We start from the raw sequence: 17,042 nt of genomic DNA, 5'->3' as shown, positions 1-17,042 counted from the left end.
CGCTGCATCTGCTGCCTACTTATACTCGCGCTGTGATCAGCGGCAGCTGGATGCAATAATCGCATGCCAATGTGCATTGGCTCGTTTAGTTTACACTCGAAGTAGATTGGTCTCTCTAAGCGAGATCCCAATTCGTCGGTCATCCGACGTGACGTCTCCGTTCCCTCCTTCAGGGAACAAGAGTTACCATACGTAACCGAGATGTTATTCAGTTAATTTATATATTCAGTTCAATTATATAAATTAACAAACAAATTAATTTTTATAATAAATATCGCAACAATCATTCATCACTTTAATTTATGTAGTTTGAGTATGACAAATTATATACATTTAAATATACGCTACCGTTTAAAAGTTTGGTGTCAATTTGATTTTTTGATTACTTTTATTCAGCAAGGAAGGATACATTAAATTGATCAAAAGTGACCGAAAAGACATTTATAATGTTACAAAAAATTTATTTCATATAAATACATTTATATTTCATATAAAAGCTTTTAATTTTTAACTTTCTGAAAAAAAAAAAAAAGCATCAATTTTTAACATTTAAAATATTAAGAAATGTTACTTGAGCAGCAAATCAGCATGTTAGAATGATTTCTGAAGGATCATGTGACTGAAGACTGGAGTAATGGCTTCTGAAAATTCAGCTTTACCATCACATGAATGACTAACATTTTAAAATATATTAAAATAGAAAACAGGTATTTAAAATTGTAATAATATTTCACAATATTACTGTTTTTACTGTATTTTTTTTTTAAACAATTGCAGTCTTGGTGAGCATTAGATACTTTTTTCAAAAACTGCGAATTAAGACAAGATTAACAACGGTCAGTAATCATGCTTGTCTACTGTGATGTGTATGGCATCTTACAGTATATGCAAAAATGCATCAGAAAGCATCCTTTATTTGGCTTGAGGAATTGTTATATTTGTACTTAAACATAATAGATTTAATACATATGTGTTATGACCAGAAACTAGAATCATTCTTTTGATGTTATTATCAGTCGAACAATACAGCAACGTACAGCAATTGAAATCTGTATGAAAGTTTGTTTAGCTCTACAAACACTACTCAGAAAGTTTTTTTTTCCTGAATAATATTTTATGTGTAGCTCTTTTTTTGCACATTCTCATAAAATCATGTTTTGCAGGGATGCATAACTGATTAATATTTCACTCAGAGGCACTTGAGATACAAAAAGCGGTTGGATTTCATTCTCATCATTTCTCGTTCAGCATAAGTGTTTTCCTGCTTTCGTTTGCATTTTCAGAGCAACATGTTTAATTATTTGATTTAGATTTAAACAGCACTTCTCATTTATTAATGTGAGGAGGCTGTAAATTGGTTCTTCTGCTGGCATGCTGCACGTGGTCTATTTGTGATAAAAGGATGAAAACAAAGAATCAAAATCTGCACACATGCACGCACACTGCTTCTTTCATTTTCTCTGCCTGTCTCCAGAATAACAATTCACCATAAATATGCTATTCAATAACAGGACCGCTATCACTGGGGAAAAAACTGAGAGTCAGCAAAGATTTTCCTCTCATTATTATAACAATGCTGAAGAGGTGACACTGTGAAAATAATACTGTTCAAGCATTGTTTCTATTAGCTCCTGAAAGGCAGAACTATTAAACAGGCATTTTTTTCTTTGCTGCTGTTCCTTTAAGAAATGTACACTTCACATGCGAAATGAACAACAAAGCTGTTGTTTTTTTTAGTTTCACTAAATGGTCTTTTTGGTCTGGGGAGGAAGTTGAGTTCTCAGTGTTTTTACAGCAAATCAAAGTCTTTTATCTCAAAAGATCAGGGACAGTTTGATTCCTCATGATGTGAGTCTTCTAATGCATTATAACATCTATCACTGGCTATTGAGCTCAATAGATAAAACAGACTGAAAGACACATTACTTTACAAAAAGTTTGAGGTCAGTAACATTTTTAAGAAATTAATTATTTTATTCAGCAAGGACACATTAAATTGATCAAAAGGCACCGCAATTACACTACATTGTTACACAAGATTTCTATTTCAAATATTGTTCTTTTGAACTTGTATTATGGTTTCCACAAAAATGTTAAGAATTTTTTTTTTTAATAAATATTAGTTTAAAAATATTTTTCAACAAATACAGCTTTGCCATCACAGGAATAAATGTATAAACACATTAAAATAGTATATATATGTATAAATATATTAAAATAGTAGTTATTTTAAATTGCAATAATATTTCATTATAATTTCACAGTCTTTCCTGTATTTTTGTTTTAATAAAAAAAACAAACAGCTATGGTGAGCATAAGACTTTTGAATGTTGGTGTAGGAGGAAAAAAACAGAAAAGAAAATGCTCTTTATTGGAAAAACTACCCTACTTTTAAATTCACACTAATGAAAATGTAGTTAAGTAAACAACTACATTTAACTAGTTACTCTCTGACAATGGCCAGATTAGTCAGACACATCTAAAGTGATATAAAGTGTATTTCACTTATGTCACCTTGAGGCTGCCGGAGCTCGTGGAACACCACCACATCCAGAGGGTTGTTGAGATGTTGAGCCAGCATCGCAACATCATGCCCTGTCAGCCGGTTTACACTGTAGATGGCCTCAGCCTCCAAGTCTGTCCAGTAAACCCGGTCCTGTAGAAACATACAGAATGTGAATTCTGCACAAGCAGGAGCTAATGCATTCCTGTGGTTCAACAATTACAACATAGCACTAGCAGTGAACTAATACATGAACTGATAATATGTATATGTATATCTGGAATAGAAGTTGCTTTGTATAAAAGAGTGGAAACAAGAATAAATGCAAATTGTAACAAGTGAAGTTAGTTTTATGCCCAGTTTACACTATACTGTACATAAGTTTGGGGTCCGTAACATTAGCAATAATGTTTTTGAAAGTAGTCTCTAATGCTCACCAAGACTGCATTTATTTGATCAAAAACACAGTAAACAGTAATACTGTGAGATACAGTTATAATTTAAATTAATTTTTTAAACAATTTTAATATATTTTAAAATGTAATTTATTCTTGTGACAGCTAAATTTTCAGCAGCCATTATTACTGCAGTCTTCAGATTCTACAGCAATTCTACAGAAATCATTCTGATTTGGTGCTCAAGTAACATTTCTTATTATTATCAATGTTGGAAACAGTTTCTGTGGAAACTGATACAATTTATAGGAATTTTGACTGAATAGAAAGCTGAAAAGAACAGCATTTATTTGAAATATAATTTTTTTTGTAACAATGTAAAAGTATTTACTGCCACTTTTGATCAATTTAATGCAACCTTGCTGAATAAGGGATATATTACTTCTTTAGAAAAAAAATCTTACTGACCCCAAACGGTAGTATAAAGAATGAATAAGAAGTTAAATACATCTTTATATATAGTTTTTATAATTTAGTCACATCTTTTCTTACCTAAGGCATCAAGTGACTACTATTCACATTGTTCTTGGGTATTTTACTGTAAATCAGGATACCAATACACAGGACACAAAAGATACTTGGATAGAAAAAAAAGCAAACCAACCAGGTATTATTCAGTAGGGCATGTTTTTTTTTTTTTTTCTATGTATGATGCAAGACACCAAAAAAGGAAAGAAAAGAGAGGAAAAAGACAATGAAGATAAAGGCTTCTGTGTCTTTTGGACCACAAAGGTTTTTCATCAGACTAATTAAAGCTCGCAGCTCTATCTCTCCTTTGTATCTTACACCTACATGAGCCTGAAAGCACACGCTTCACTGTCTGACAATACCACTTTCAACATTCTCCTTGCTTCTCCGTCTGCCTCCCTCCTCTGATCAGTCCTTATCAGCCGCTACAGAAATATTGCAAATGTGCATGGTGAGATGGTCTGTTACTACGACAACCTAAGATTCATCTTTTCAAACGGATACGGAAATGGATGAGGAAGTTCGGGAGGGGGTGTTTTTGGGGTAACAATAGAAAATTACAAGGGGGAGGGCCAAAAAAAAAGATCAAAGCACCAAGCATGCCCAAGTGGGCGGCTGGCTTCGAGTTTTAGAGGATGTTTACAGAGCCGTGCATTTTTGGAAAGGTCAGGCTGCTGGATCCCAGTGGAGCTCCGTCAGGTGCTCCTGCTGGCGGCGGCTGATCAGTAGGACTCCTTAACCTGCACTAGACAGCATTCAAATTCTGCCGCATTGCAGCTCTCATCTAACGCACGGGCCACGAAGGCACCATATCTGATATAGATAACTGCTTTAATCTATGACACAAAAGGCAGGCTTCTAACATCCAGGTCTGAAATTTGTACTCCTTGAGCGAGGGGAGCGTCTTTATTAAAACCTTTCATCAAAGTCTTCGCTTCATTTGGAAAGGAGCAACTATCCCAGTGGAACTGAATTGGTCTTGACATTTTCAATGCTTCCCACTAACCAATAAAATAATGTGAAAGCTGATGTGGAGATATTGGTCTGTTATGAGACAGGGCAATGGAAAGGTCACACAGCGTCTGAAAAGGTGACAGGAAAATGGAGTAAATTTCTAATATGTAATTTGAGGTCTGCTGTGTTGGAAGCCAGTATGTGGTCTTCTTTGAGACACTAAAATAATTCCCTTAGTTCACTAAAGCCCTCTGCCATAGCACATTTATTTACAGTAAAAACTGTAATGTTGTGAAATATCATTACAATTCAAAATAACTGTTTTATATTTTAATATACTTTAAAATGTAATTTATTCTTGCGATGGCAAAGCTGAATTTTCAGCATCCATTACTCCAGTCTTCAGTGTCACATGATCCTTCAGAAATCATTCTAATATGCAGATTTAATGCTTAATAAACATTTCTTATTATTAGAAATTTTGAAAACAGTTGTGCTGCTTAATATTTTGTGGAAGCCATGATACATGTTTTTCAGAATTCTTTAATGAACCGAAAGTTCAAAAGAACAGCATTAATTTTTTATAATAATTTAAAAGTTTTTATAGTCACTTTTAAACTATTTAATGCGTCCTTGCTGAATAAAATTAATAATTTCTATTAACTATTAAAAAATCTTACTGATCCTAAATAAGTAATATAATAAATAATACTATTCAATGAAATTATTATATTAATATTATTATCTCATTAAAGGGGTCATATGATGCGATTTCAATTTTTCCTTTCTCTGTAATGGGTTTTAATGTTTTTGAATGTGTAATGTCTCGTCGCTCCGGCCGGGACAGGGCATCAACAGTATGGTGAGGGGCGTAACATTTCCGTCACACGCTTGAGGTATTCGGCCAATCACAACACACTGGATAGCTGGCCAATCACAGCACACCTCGCTTTTTTAGAACGATGAGCTTTGTAAAAATCGACACGTTTCAGAAAGGCGGGGCATAGAGGAGAAACAATAACGTACAGTATGTGGAAAATAATGTGTTTTTTTTTACTTTAAACCGCATAAACACATTTCATTACACCAAATACACAAAATAATGTTCTTTTTAGTAGCATCATATGACCCCTTTAACTTTCGGTTCTTCACATAAAGCTACTGTATGTCCCCTGAAGACGTGGAATATGGGGCACAAGTTGTACTGACGACTTTCATGGTGTTTCACAGAAAAATAATGAATGCCATATGGGTTTGTAATGACATAAAGGTGACTAAATGATGGGGGGGGGGACTAGAAAAAAGTGAAATGGGCATTTAGTAACTTCAATTTTCATAACTTGATTTTTGGTTTACTTTTAAGCTGTCAACTGTCAAAAGGAAATGTGTACTTGAAGAAATTTTTTTTAAATTTTTGTTGGGAGGAATGAGAAATTATGCAATTAAAAATAATGAACCAAAATAATGAGCTTACTGGAATTGACTCTGGCACCAAAGACTGCACAAATGTTTCATACAGAAAGATTTGTATGCTCCTGTAAGCACATCTACAAAACACCCCAAAAGTTAGAGGGCAGTTTTTGGCTACAGTTGTCTCTTACTGTAACTTCAACAGCCAAGTGGAGAACTTTAGGAATACTTTAGGACCAGCCTCAAGGATGCTGCAGCAAAGTAGCGTTTCATTTCACATGTGCCCTCGACAAAAGTAAAATAATGAAATAAACACATTGTTTCCTTTTCTCTAGGGTTTGGCCCCGGGGTGCCCTCTTACTGAGCTGGCTCATCGACTGGCCTGATGAAGGGCATTAGGTGATCTATTGTTTGGGCTGGGTCCTGCCTTCAGGCGCCGTAGAAGCTGCCAAAGTAAAAAGGCTTTTTAATTTGGTCTGTGTCTTTGGCTGGTGCCAGCCACACAAAGCCATACATCTCTTGGCAAGTGTTACTGTCTCACAGACTACTACACCCTGTGAGCAGAAACATGTTTGTGTGCATTTTGAAGCCAAACTGAGCGTAGAAGCATCTTAAGGCCGGTTTTAGCCAATGGAGCTCCATCTGTGCCTGCATGAATGAGTACCTCAGTAAATTATTTGTTTACCTCAAAAAGAGTCAGGGCAAAGGGATGTCCGAGATGATCCATGGAGGACAGCAAAACTCTACGGTTGTCTCCATTCAGGTCCACACTGGAGATCAGATGAAGCTTGGAATCCACCCAGTAGAGTCGTCTACTAGACAGATCTGGAAGAGGAAAGAACATTTAATGGAACATATAAGTAGCATGTCAGTAATACAACAAATGCTTTTAATTTAACATGAGTGGTCAAAGGAAACGTAGAATAGTGGGTAGTACCTGAAGGCATAATTCATATTTCAGTTAATATTCTATGGTTTTTCATTATAAAAGTTTTTTGTTTCTAAATTCTCAAATCCACCTTTTTTTGTCAATATCTTTTTTTTCTATCCATCTACCATTAATGCTTTTTCAAATGGCTTTCATGTTAAGCGAGCCAGAGAAATGAGGGCGATATTGACAGCGTTGCTTGAGCAATTCCATTTAGTTTTTCCCAAACTGACGGGTGATTGATGAGAAACAATGAAGGTGAATGATTCAAAGCCCTGTTGGCCACAGGAGGCTGCTCTTCATTATTAACACTCTTTCTTCTCCTTCTGCCTCACTCTTACTGGGTTTGTTTGGTCTTTCTCAATCCTAATGTTTTTCTTCTTTCTCCTCTAGTATTTGGGTTGATGTCTTTGTCTCTTGCAATGATGGCAAACGCAGCTCTCTCGTGTCTTGCTTTTTGGTATGATATGCTTTGTTTTGCTCTCTGCTGTTTCTCTTTGATCTTTTGTTGTCTTTTCTGGTATTCTCCAGTGTGTGTTTCTCTATTTTGACTATATTTGAAGATGTGAATACGTTTGATTTGAATGGAAAAAAACTGAATTGCAAAACTTTCAAATGGTGTTTTACCGAGCGCAATCCCATTGGGCCACTCGATCCTCTCTGAAACCAGAACCTGCCGATCTACCCCGTTCATTCCAGCTTTCTCAATCTTCGCTTGCGTTCCCCAATCTGACCAGTACATGAACCTGAGGGGGTCAAAACAAACAAAATGTTCATGATCAGAATCATGGAGAGATCAGACCAGTGGTTGTCAACCTTTTTGACTCCACTGTCAATATTTGAGGGCACCATGATTTTTCCAGTTTGTTATTTACTGGATAAGAATTAAGAATAAGGGATTTAAAATATTTGTTTTTTTTTTTACACAATTTCAACCCAATAAAATATTTCAAAGCAAGGCACAACCACAAAAATGTATATTCATCATAAAAATGCCCATGGAGTTATACGATTTCATTAATTTACATGACCTTTCCAGGTCTAGAAATCACACTTCTAAAATTAAGCTACCTCATAAATCCAGAAACTCTGGTTATTTATAGAGAGAATAAAATGTGGAATTAAAATAAGAAATATCTGGATTTTTAGTTTTTTAGCTTATTTTAATACTTGCTTTGTCTTAATTTGAATTCATTTTAAATTGTCTTAAGTCTCCCTTGGAAGTTTGTGGTTCTTGGAAGTCCATTTTTTACGTGGAATACTGCGGAATAGATTTAAACCTGATAAAATGTGTAAAACTGAGGTTTAACATTCTTATTGGTAGTATTTAGATATTTTTCAAAAATACCTATTAAACATAGGGGCAGGCGATATATGAAATTTTGTCAATGACGGTATTACAATTCTGCAAAAATCTGCGGAGCTTTTAGACGAGTTCCCTTTGTTGGGTCAGCAAAAGCTTCATGTTACCAAATAAACGAGATGCAGTTAACTGGAAAATTAGGGAGCTCCAATGGCCTTGAAACATTTACTCTCATCACCTGTCAAAACTCAAGATGAATAGGTGAGAGTATGATCATTAAAAAGAGTCTCATCTAACTCCGTCCCTATAAGAGTGAAGTGGGCACTTTACCCACAGGCAACAATTAGTTGGTATTCCGACCAGCTTGAGACTCATTTGCATGTTTTTCATGCTCTTCTACTTCTGTAATATGGTGAAAAGACCCCTGAGGGGAAAGATTCATTACGATGAATGGCAGTAAAAAAAATATGACACAGACGAAGTGAAGGAACCTTTGACAAGGCTTTCAAAAATCTTGGTGTGTTGACACAGATCATGCAACGTACACCATATTTACATGATTCATTATTATTTAATGGGCTGAAAAAAATTGGCGGGAGGAGGCTTAATGTTTTCTTTAGGGTGTTGAGAACATGCACATTTTCAAATCAGCTGATTTGTACATTAAAAATATTATCTCGTTACCCTTGTCTTGGGTCAACGGCGATGGCACGTGGTTCCCCAAGCTCCGTGTCGATCAACACCTTCCTCTTCTTGCCATCGCCAGTCGCCACAGAGATAGTTTTGTGTCCAGAGTCGGTCCAGTAGATGTTCTTATGGACCCAGTCCATTGCTAAGCCTTCTGGGGAATGTAGCGCAGTGTCTATGAGCGTGAACTGTTGAGAAGCATCACTGGCTTTGCTGATGTACGCGCTGAAGAGGAACAAACACACTGTTAATCTACATCCAAAGCATTTAAGCAGATTTATTTATATATTCATAAACAATCACAAGATACTAGATACATCCGCCAGACTCATGGTGAATAAGCACGACATAAATAGCTGACACTCCCAGCTGTTGCCAGCAAAGTGAAGCAACATCTGCATTTTTCTCAAAGAACAATTGTAGGATGAAATGACTGTGACTTTTCCTGTCTCTGAAAGTTACAGTGACTTACAGTGAATCCAGTTGGATTGCCCTTTGAAGCATGGTGAAATCTGACGTGACTGTGACTGATCTTATGATCTAGCACTGATGAGAAAGTGCCATTATCACTTTAGTGTTACCTTGGTTATTCGACAAAAGGGATTCCGTTTGAATACGCCATATACATGTGCAATGCATACAATAACTTTAATGAGTAGCTAATGCCAAAAGTGTTGCCACAAACATTAATGCAAACACAAACAAAAATCTAGTAACATTTTGTGTTTTTGGCTTGTCTCCACCCAGGTGTTTCTTACTTGTCCTTAACAATACTAACAAATTAGCATATTTTCATGAAAACACAATATGGAAATAAAAGTTAACATTGTGTCTGTGATCTTTGTATATACACTACCATTTGGGGTCAGTCAATTAAAAAAAAAAAAGATATTAATACTTTTATTCATAAATGATACATTAAATTGATTAAAAATGACTGTAAAACATTTATAATGTCTATTTCAAATAAATGCTGTTCTTTTCTATTCATCAAAGAATGAACAAAAAATGTATCCCGGTTACAAAAATATTAAGCAGCACAACTGTTTTTAACATTGGTAACAATAAGAAATGTTTCTTGAACAACAAATCAGCAAATTAGAATGATTTCTGAAGTAGATGTTCTTATGGACCCAGTCCATTGCTAAGCCTTCTGGGGAATGTAGCGCAGTGTCTATGAGCGTGAACTGTTGAGAAGCATCACTGGCTTTGCTGATGTACGCGCTGAAGAGGAACAAACACACTGTTAATCTACATCCAAAGCATTTAAGCAGATTTATTTATATATTCATAAACAATCACAAGATACTAGATACATCCGCCAGACTCATGGTGAATAAGCACGACATAAATAGCTGACACTCCCAGCTGTTGCCAGCAAAGTGAAGCAACATCTGCATTTTTCTCAAAGAACAATTGTAGGATGAAATGACTGTGACTTTTCCTGTCTCTGAAAGTTACAGTGACTTACAGTGAATCCAGTTGGATTGCCCTTTGAAGCATGGTGAAATCTGACGTGACTGTGACTGATCTTATGATCTAGCACTGATGAGAAAGTGCCATTATCACTTTAGTGTTACCTTGGTTATTCGACAAAAGGGATTCCGTTTGAATACGCCATATACATGTGCAATGCATACAATAACTTTAATGAGTAGCTAATGCCAAAAGTGTTGCCACAAACATTAATGCAAACACAAACAAAAATCTAGTAACATTTTGTGTTTTTGGCTTGTCTCCACCCAGGTGTTTCTTACTTGTCCTTAACAATACTAACAAATTAGCATATTTTCATGAAAACACAATATGGAAATAAAAGTTAACATTGTGTCTGTGATCTTTGTATATACACTACCATTTGGGGTCAGTCAATTAAAAAAAAAAAAGATATTAATACTTTTATTCATAAATGATACATTAAATTGATTAAAAATGACTGTAAAACATTTATAATGTCTATTTCAAATAAATGCTGTTCTTTTCTATTCATCAAAGAATGAACAAAAAATGTATCCCGGTTACAAAAATATTAAGCAGCACAACTGTTTTTAACATTGGTAACAATAAGAAATGTTTCTTGAACAACAAATCAGCAAATTAGAATGATTTCTGAAGGATCATGTGACACTGAAGACTGGAGTAATGGCTAATGAAAATTACATTTAAAAATATATCTAAATATAAAATATTTCACATAGTAATTTTTCACAATTTTACTGTTTTTACCGTTTACTGTATTATTGATAAAATAAATGCAGCTGTGGTGAGCATACCAAGACTTCTTAAAAAAAAAAAACATCAGTTGTGTAACAGTAGTGTATTTTTATTTAACTGACCATGCATTATTAAAGATTTATTAATACAAAACAGTTGTCCATTTATCCTGTTCAAATAACTTTTTAACCAAATAATGAGAAAAAAAATGTTGTTAGCTTATTGTATGCCATTTTATCTTTGAGTTAAGTAAGGGATCAGTAAGGGATCATTTTTAAAATCCTGTCAACTTTTATCATATCGGTAGAAAATTGAAAACTGGTTATTGGCAGAATACCAGCATTAAAATCTTGTAGATTTATCCAACATAATTTTTTAACATTTTGAAACACTTACTTTCAATCTACTAAATATTTGTTTTTGATTTCAAACGGGAAAAGGCACACGTTTCATAGAATGACCCACCTGTCACTGACAGTGAGGAGGTGGTTTCTGTTATAACCTGATCATTTTCCATTTGCAGTCACCTACTGCCTTTAACAGATTCTGCTTCAACAGCCATCAAAATGGGCCCATCACCCTTTATAAGACTGCAGGACTTTAAGACACTCTTTTCAGAGTGGATCTTAAGTGAATCACAAGGACAGAGGCAATAGCAGTCAGGGAACATTTCTCTCGTGCTCTAAGAGCTCTATTAATAGGAACAGGTCTCCTGGCTCCTTTCAAACACTGATGATTCGCAAATGAGACAAAACAAAAAAGAAAAAATAAAGAGCTCTGCACTTAAACAATAGTGACTAAACATGATAAGATGGTCAATATAATGTGACGTCAACCGCTCATGGCAGTTCTTTTTTTATATTCATTATACTGATAGTAATACAAGATATATATACACTGAACAAAATTATAAACGCAACACTTTTGTTTTTGCCATTCAAAGGGCATTAAAGTGCGCGAGACGTGAATTTATATTGTATTTATTTACAGAGGTAGGGGAGAGCGGGGCACAAAGTAACACTTTTTGACTTTCTCAGTTTGTGTACATCCACATTGGGTTCAGAATATATATTTTTTTTATCCATGGTAATTTTACACTTGTCTAGTACAAATAGGTCTCTTTGTTTCATAATTACAGTGTATACGCTTTTCTTTATCTACCCTCAAAAAATGCAAGTGAAATGTGACAACATGCCCCGTAGGTGGAACACATTGTAACATCTGAAGTGTCCAAACTTTTGACTGGTACTGTACTATAATATACACAAAGAATATCGGCCGATATATCGGTATCGGCCTTTTTTTAACTCCCTAATATCGGTATTGGCCCCAAAAAACCCATATCGGATTTTAATATATATATTAAAATCACTACAGTCAGTTATGGACTAAATTTATCAGCTACATGACATTAATAAGAGTACTGTAACATTTTAGCAAATATTTCAGTAAAAATGCTGAACAATGTGACAATCACTGCCAATCACATATTTCACTGATTTAATTTCACTGTAGGCAGGGCTACTCAGAACAACGCAACAAAAATAATAATATATAATAATATTGAAAAAACTGTTGCTTATCACTTGCTGCATCATGCCTGGTTTACGACACGGTGTAACAAGTTAAAGCGAGTCAAACATCTATCAAAGCCAAAACCGCTGGGTGTTTTGCGTTCACTCCAGGATCAAACAATGATGTATTTGATCAACAAGAAAGAGTTTGTGTTCCCTCTGACATCTTAATTACAGCAGAAGCCTTGCATCACATTAACCCAAAATGATGTTAATTGGAATTAATCAAAGCAATAAACACAACATTAATCTATTAACCCTTATGCTGAAAGAGTGGTTTTGAGATCTCTTCTGCTGGAGGAGAACCACTATGTAAACAAAACAACTTCTTACTGACAGCACCGGTCAGATCAATAACCACATGCCGGTTTCAAGTGAAGGATTGGTTAATGGCCCTAACAATGGCCCTTAAAATTGATATGCCTCATTTGAGGTTTCAGCTGTCAACTGACATCTACACTGTTGCGTCTTCACCGTAACCATCAATTCATGCCACTCTCTCTGTCAGGGACCACATACATAAATTAAACTCCCTGCAGACAAGCAGAAGTATTTCCATTCTTCTGAGTGCTCTTCTGAGGGGTTTATAAAGTGATAATGAACTGTCGTATGTCGTTCTAACACAAGCCCTCCTGAGAGGAGTGGAGATGAGTAATGGGACGCATTATTGTGGGAGGTAAATTATGGGAAGCATACGGTGCGGTTGAAATGATTTAGAGATGGTCCTAGAGGCTGATGTGAATCAGAGTGATTCAGGAAGTGAGGTGGAGACCCGAGCATGACGGGCCAGCATGCACACTGGGACAGTAAAGGACAAACCCTGGTCAAGTTTTCCAGCTGCTGTTGTAGCACAGGCAGGCTATGTGACAGGCTACTGTCTGACTGATAAGATGACTTTGTTAAACGGTCGGTAGTGCTTATTCAAGACCCCCTAAGGAATTGAAATGTCCTTCCATGAGGACAAACATTTCTGAGAAAAGTGTTTTGTTAGGCATGGAGTGACAGGGATAGGAAATTAAAGGAACGCTGCAATATAGTATTATCAGAAAATCAGAATTTGATACAATATTCACAATCATTTAAAAGTCTCTTTGCATTTATTTGATCAAAATAAATGACAGAGTGAAATATTATTACACTTTAAAATAAAGGTTTTAATATATTTTAAAGTGTAATTTATTTCTATGATATCAAAGCTGAATTTTCAGAAGCAATTACTTCAGTCTTTAGTGTCACACGATCCTTCAGAAATCATTTTAATGTGCTGATTTGGTCCTCAAGAAACATTTCTTATTATTGTCAATGTTGAAAACATTTTTTTTTCAGGATCCTTTGATCAATAGAAAGTTAAAAAGAACAGCATTTATCTGAAACAGAAATAATGTGTAACATCATCTGCTGTCAATTTTGTTATAGTCTACATTGCCATTCTTTATGTGTTATACAAAATATTATATATTCTAAATAATGACAAAAAAAATTAAATAAGTAAATAATAAATAATTTAATAAATAAATGAATTAATTCATTAATCTGAAAATGTGCTTTAAGAGTTTTTTTTTTTTAATGTTTCTTTTACTTATTTCAAATCTACAATTTAGTGTGGTTTATGCTTAATACAAGAAGGACAAACAAAAGAGTTAACAAGATAGAAAAAATAAACCGAATTTAATTCAAGATATATTCTCTCAAAAGAAGTCTTATCAATTTTTTTTAACATGTTTCTTTCTCAAATAAGTTTATCTTGTTTTGAGGATGTTTATGTCAGCCTATCAACCCAGTCTAACACAACTCTGGTAGACCCAAGAAAAAGTCTGTGAAATGTGCATGGAAGTAATTTCCTTCGCAGCTCTCAATCCATGATGCTGGTCGCTGTGAGAAAATTTCCAGTAAGTCTATGGCAGCTGTTCTCATGCATTTAAATATCTGCCAGCTGAGTGGAGGCGGGAAGAGCTTCCCAAAAGAGGGTTTTCAACATGGCACCGTCTCCTCCTACCGGAGCGTTGAACACTAATTGCAAATTACCCTTTTTAAATAAAGATTAAACAGCTGTCAAGTTAGATAAATGGAACATGCCCTAATGTTGTGTATACCTGAAGATCTTGCGATGGTAGAGGTCACACCAGTACATCTTGTTGGTGGTCACGTCCACATCCAGGGCCACGGCGTTCTTCAGGGTTGGCACTACCTGCGTATAGTCCTTCTTCAGCAGGTCAATGCGCCGGATCTCATGGCGGTTAGTAAACATAAGATATGGGCTCTTACCTATGAGGGGAACAGAAAAAGTTTCATCAGCTCACTTGTTATCTTGGGATCGTCCTAATAGATGACTGAACTGATAAACCAATCGATACTAGGCAATTTTGAGACAATCAACATCAGCAAAATCATTAAAAATAGGACACAGAAGACCAAATGAGATTTCTTTAACTTCTCAATTTTCAATTCACCTTGACAAACTGAGACTTTTGCTTATTAGAGAAAAAAGAGCCCAGAATTGTCACATGTATCTCCTTTTGTTTGAGAAGAGATCATAATGTCAAGATCACATTTATAATAAATGTAAGATACCAAATTCTGCCAAGTAAAAAAAGGTAGACCTGACGCATACAATTGTAAAACTAAATTATCTGGACCATGCCATTCATGTTCATTTTATATCTGGGACAAAGTTGAGAATTAAATAAATTAGTGCTGAGAACTCAGCAAAAAACACTCCAAAATCTACCAACATACAACTGCATTTGTGTTGGATTCCTCTGTTATCAGTGCATATGTGCTACAGGGCAAAGGTAAAAACACTAAAAATCAAATGATTAAAATGCTCCCAGAGGAGAAGAATATTTTATCATTTAAATTATTACACTTGCCGGAATGCAAATGTTGTGAGAAAGAAGCTAATGAGAGCTGGCACTTCCAGTATTGCAGTAAAAAAATGTGTAAACTGTATCTTCTCAGATGGGTAAACACATTAGGGCATATTATATTTAAACAAGCATAGTGGCTGATTTGCACTCATACTATTTATTAATTAGAAAGGCACACTTATGGAAAGCAAAAATATAACCATATGACTCGCACAAATGCACCCAGTTGTGTGCGTAAAATCACTGACTGAAATTTTTTATTGCTCATTTCATTTGCAGAGTAAACACAAGTGTGTGTGTGTGTGTGTGTGTGTGTGTGTGTTTCTAAAATGTAAACTGCAGCATTAGTTTACTCATGAATGCTGTGTGAGTCTGCAGTGCACCTACAGACCATGATTCAGGTTTCCAGGTTACTGACATGTGGCCAAAGTGGTTCTGAGAGTTTCCAGGATATTACCCTGCACTGTGGTGTGTATGCAGATGAGCGTGTGTGTGTGTGTGTGTGTGTGCTGTTGGGGAGCTTAGTCACTGTGATTTGGTGCTCAGTCATGCCAACACAGAATATCACTGACCCTATTAGTTTATCCTCTATGTAGCAGCAAGGGAGGCTCCCCCTCCCCCCAAACCTACTTGAAATGGGTGTAATTTATTTTCATCCTGTCACCTGCTCGCATCATCAAAAAACTACGTTCCTGAGGAAAAATCTGTTCTCCCAACCCTCATTGTACCCTTCCTGTGCCCTCTATTATACTTTCATTCTGCTTTTCATCTCTAATAAGCTCACTGCATCCAGATATATCATGATTCGTATTACTGTAGAGGATATAATGTGATTTGGGTACTTCTTTTACTCCTTTTACTCTCTAAGGTATGTTGACAGTGATAGTGATTTGCAAGCAAAAAGCAACGAGAAGTTTTTTTTCTTTTTTACAATTAAAGTTATTAAAAAAAAGTGAAAGCTAATTTTTATGAATTCATGCAACACGCAGTATAAAACAGTAAAGTCAATAAATCTTCACCTTTATGCAAATGACCTTGATGCAATGCAGTAACTACCAATGGGAGTGCAGCGAGTGGAATTAGGAATGTGTACTAGCTACACACAGCACAGAGACCCGATCTGGTTATTTATGTCATAAGTGGTTAGATGGTTGATTACCTGGACTACAATTTGGTGAGGTTATGGTTGATTTGGTAGACTATCTTGGTCAACTTGGTTGGAGCTGGTAGACTATTATGACTAAGCTGGTGGGAACACATGGTCTGGATTCCAAAACTAACTTGACCACCTTGGTATAATATATGATATGATATGATATGATATGAGATATATGGGGTGATTAGTTAGTTATCTGACCTAAAACCTCCGCATGTAATAACCTAGAACACTGTCTAAGACTCGATGGCTGCTCTGTCAATTCTTTGTCATCAGTTAGGAACCTAGGTGTGCTAATTGATAGCAATCTTTCCTTTGAAAGCCACGTTTCATTTGTAAAACTGCATTTTTCCATCTACAAAATATATCTAAATTACAACCTATGCTCTCAATGTCAAATGCAGAAATGTTCATTCATGCGTTCATGACCTCAAGGTTAGATTATTGTAATGCTTTATTGGGTGGTTGTTCTGCACGCTTAATAAACAAACTCCAGCTGGTCCAAAATGCAGCAGCTAGAGTT

The 17,042-nt window shown here is 35.5% G+C and overlaps 1 protein-coding gene across 1 annotated transcript in view; it reads right to left on the bottom strand.

Annotated features, from left to right (window-relative positions):
- lrp8 (low density lipoprotein receptor-related protein 8, apolipoprotein e receptor) overlaps positions 1 to 17,042 on the bottom strand; it is a 208,051-nt gene that overhangs the window by 18,560 nt on the left and 172,449 nt on the right. The window contains exons 10-14 of the mRNA XM_016491453.1: positions 14,590 to 14,761; positions 8,706 to 8,933; positions 7,346 to 7,464; positions 6,476 to 6,615; positions 2,515 to 2,656 (exon numbers count right to left, since the gene is read on the bottom strand). Of these exons, the coding sequence (XP_016346939.1) occupies positions 2,515 to 2,656; positions 6,476 to 6,615; positions 7,346 to 7,464; positions 8,706 to 8,933; positions 14,590 to 14,761 (801 nt within the window). The remainder of the gene's footprint in view (positions 1 to 2,514; positions 2,657 to 6,475; positions 6,616 to 7,345; positions 7,465 to 8,705; positions 8,934 to 14,589; positions 14,762 to 17,042) is intronic.

Source organism: Sinocyclocheilus anshuiensis, unplaced genomic scaffold, assembly GCF_001515605.1.
Source record: "Sinocyclocheilus anshuiensis isolate Anshui unplaced genomic scaffold, SAMN03320099.WGS_v1.1 scaffold70, whole genome shotgun sequence".
NCBI lineage: Eukaryota > Metazoa > Chordata > Actinopteri > Cypriniformes > Cyprinidae > Sinocyclocheilus > Sinocyclocheilus anshuiensis.
Note: the sequence above shows the minus strand (reverse complement) of the source record. Positions and strands in the feature narration are given on the sequence as shown.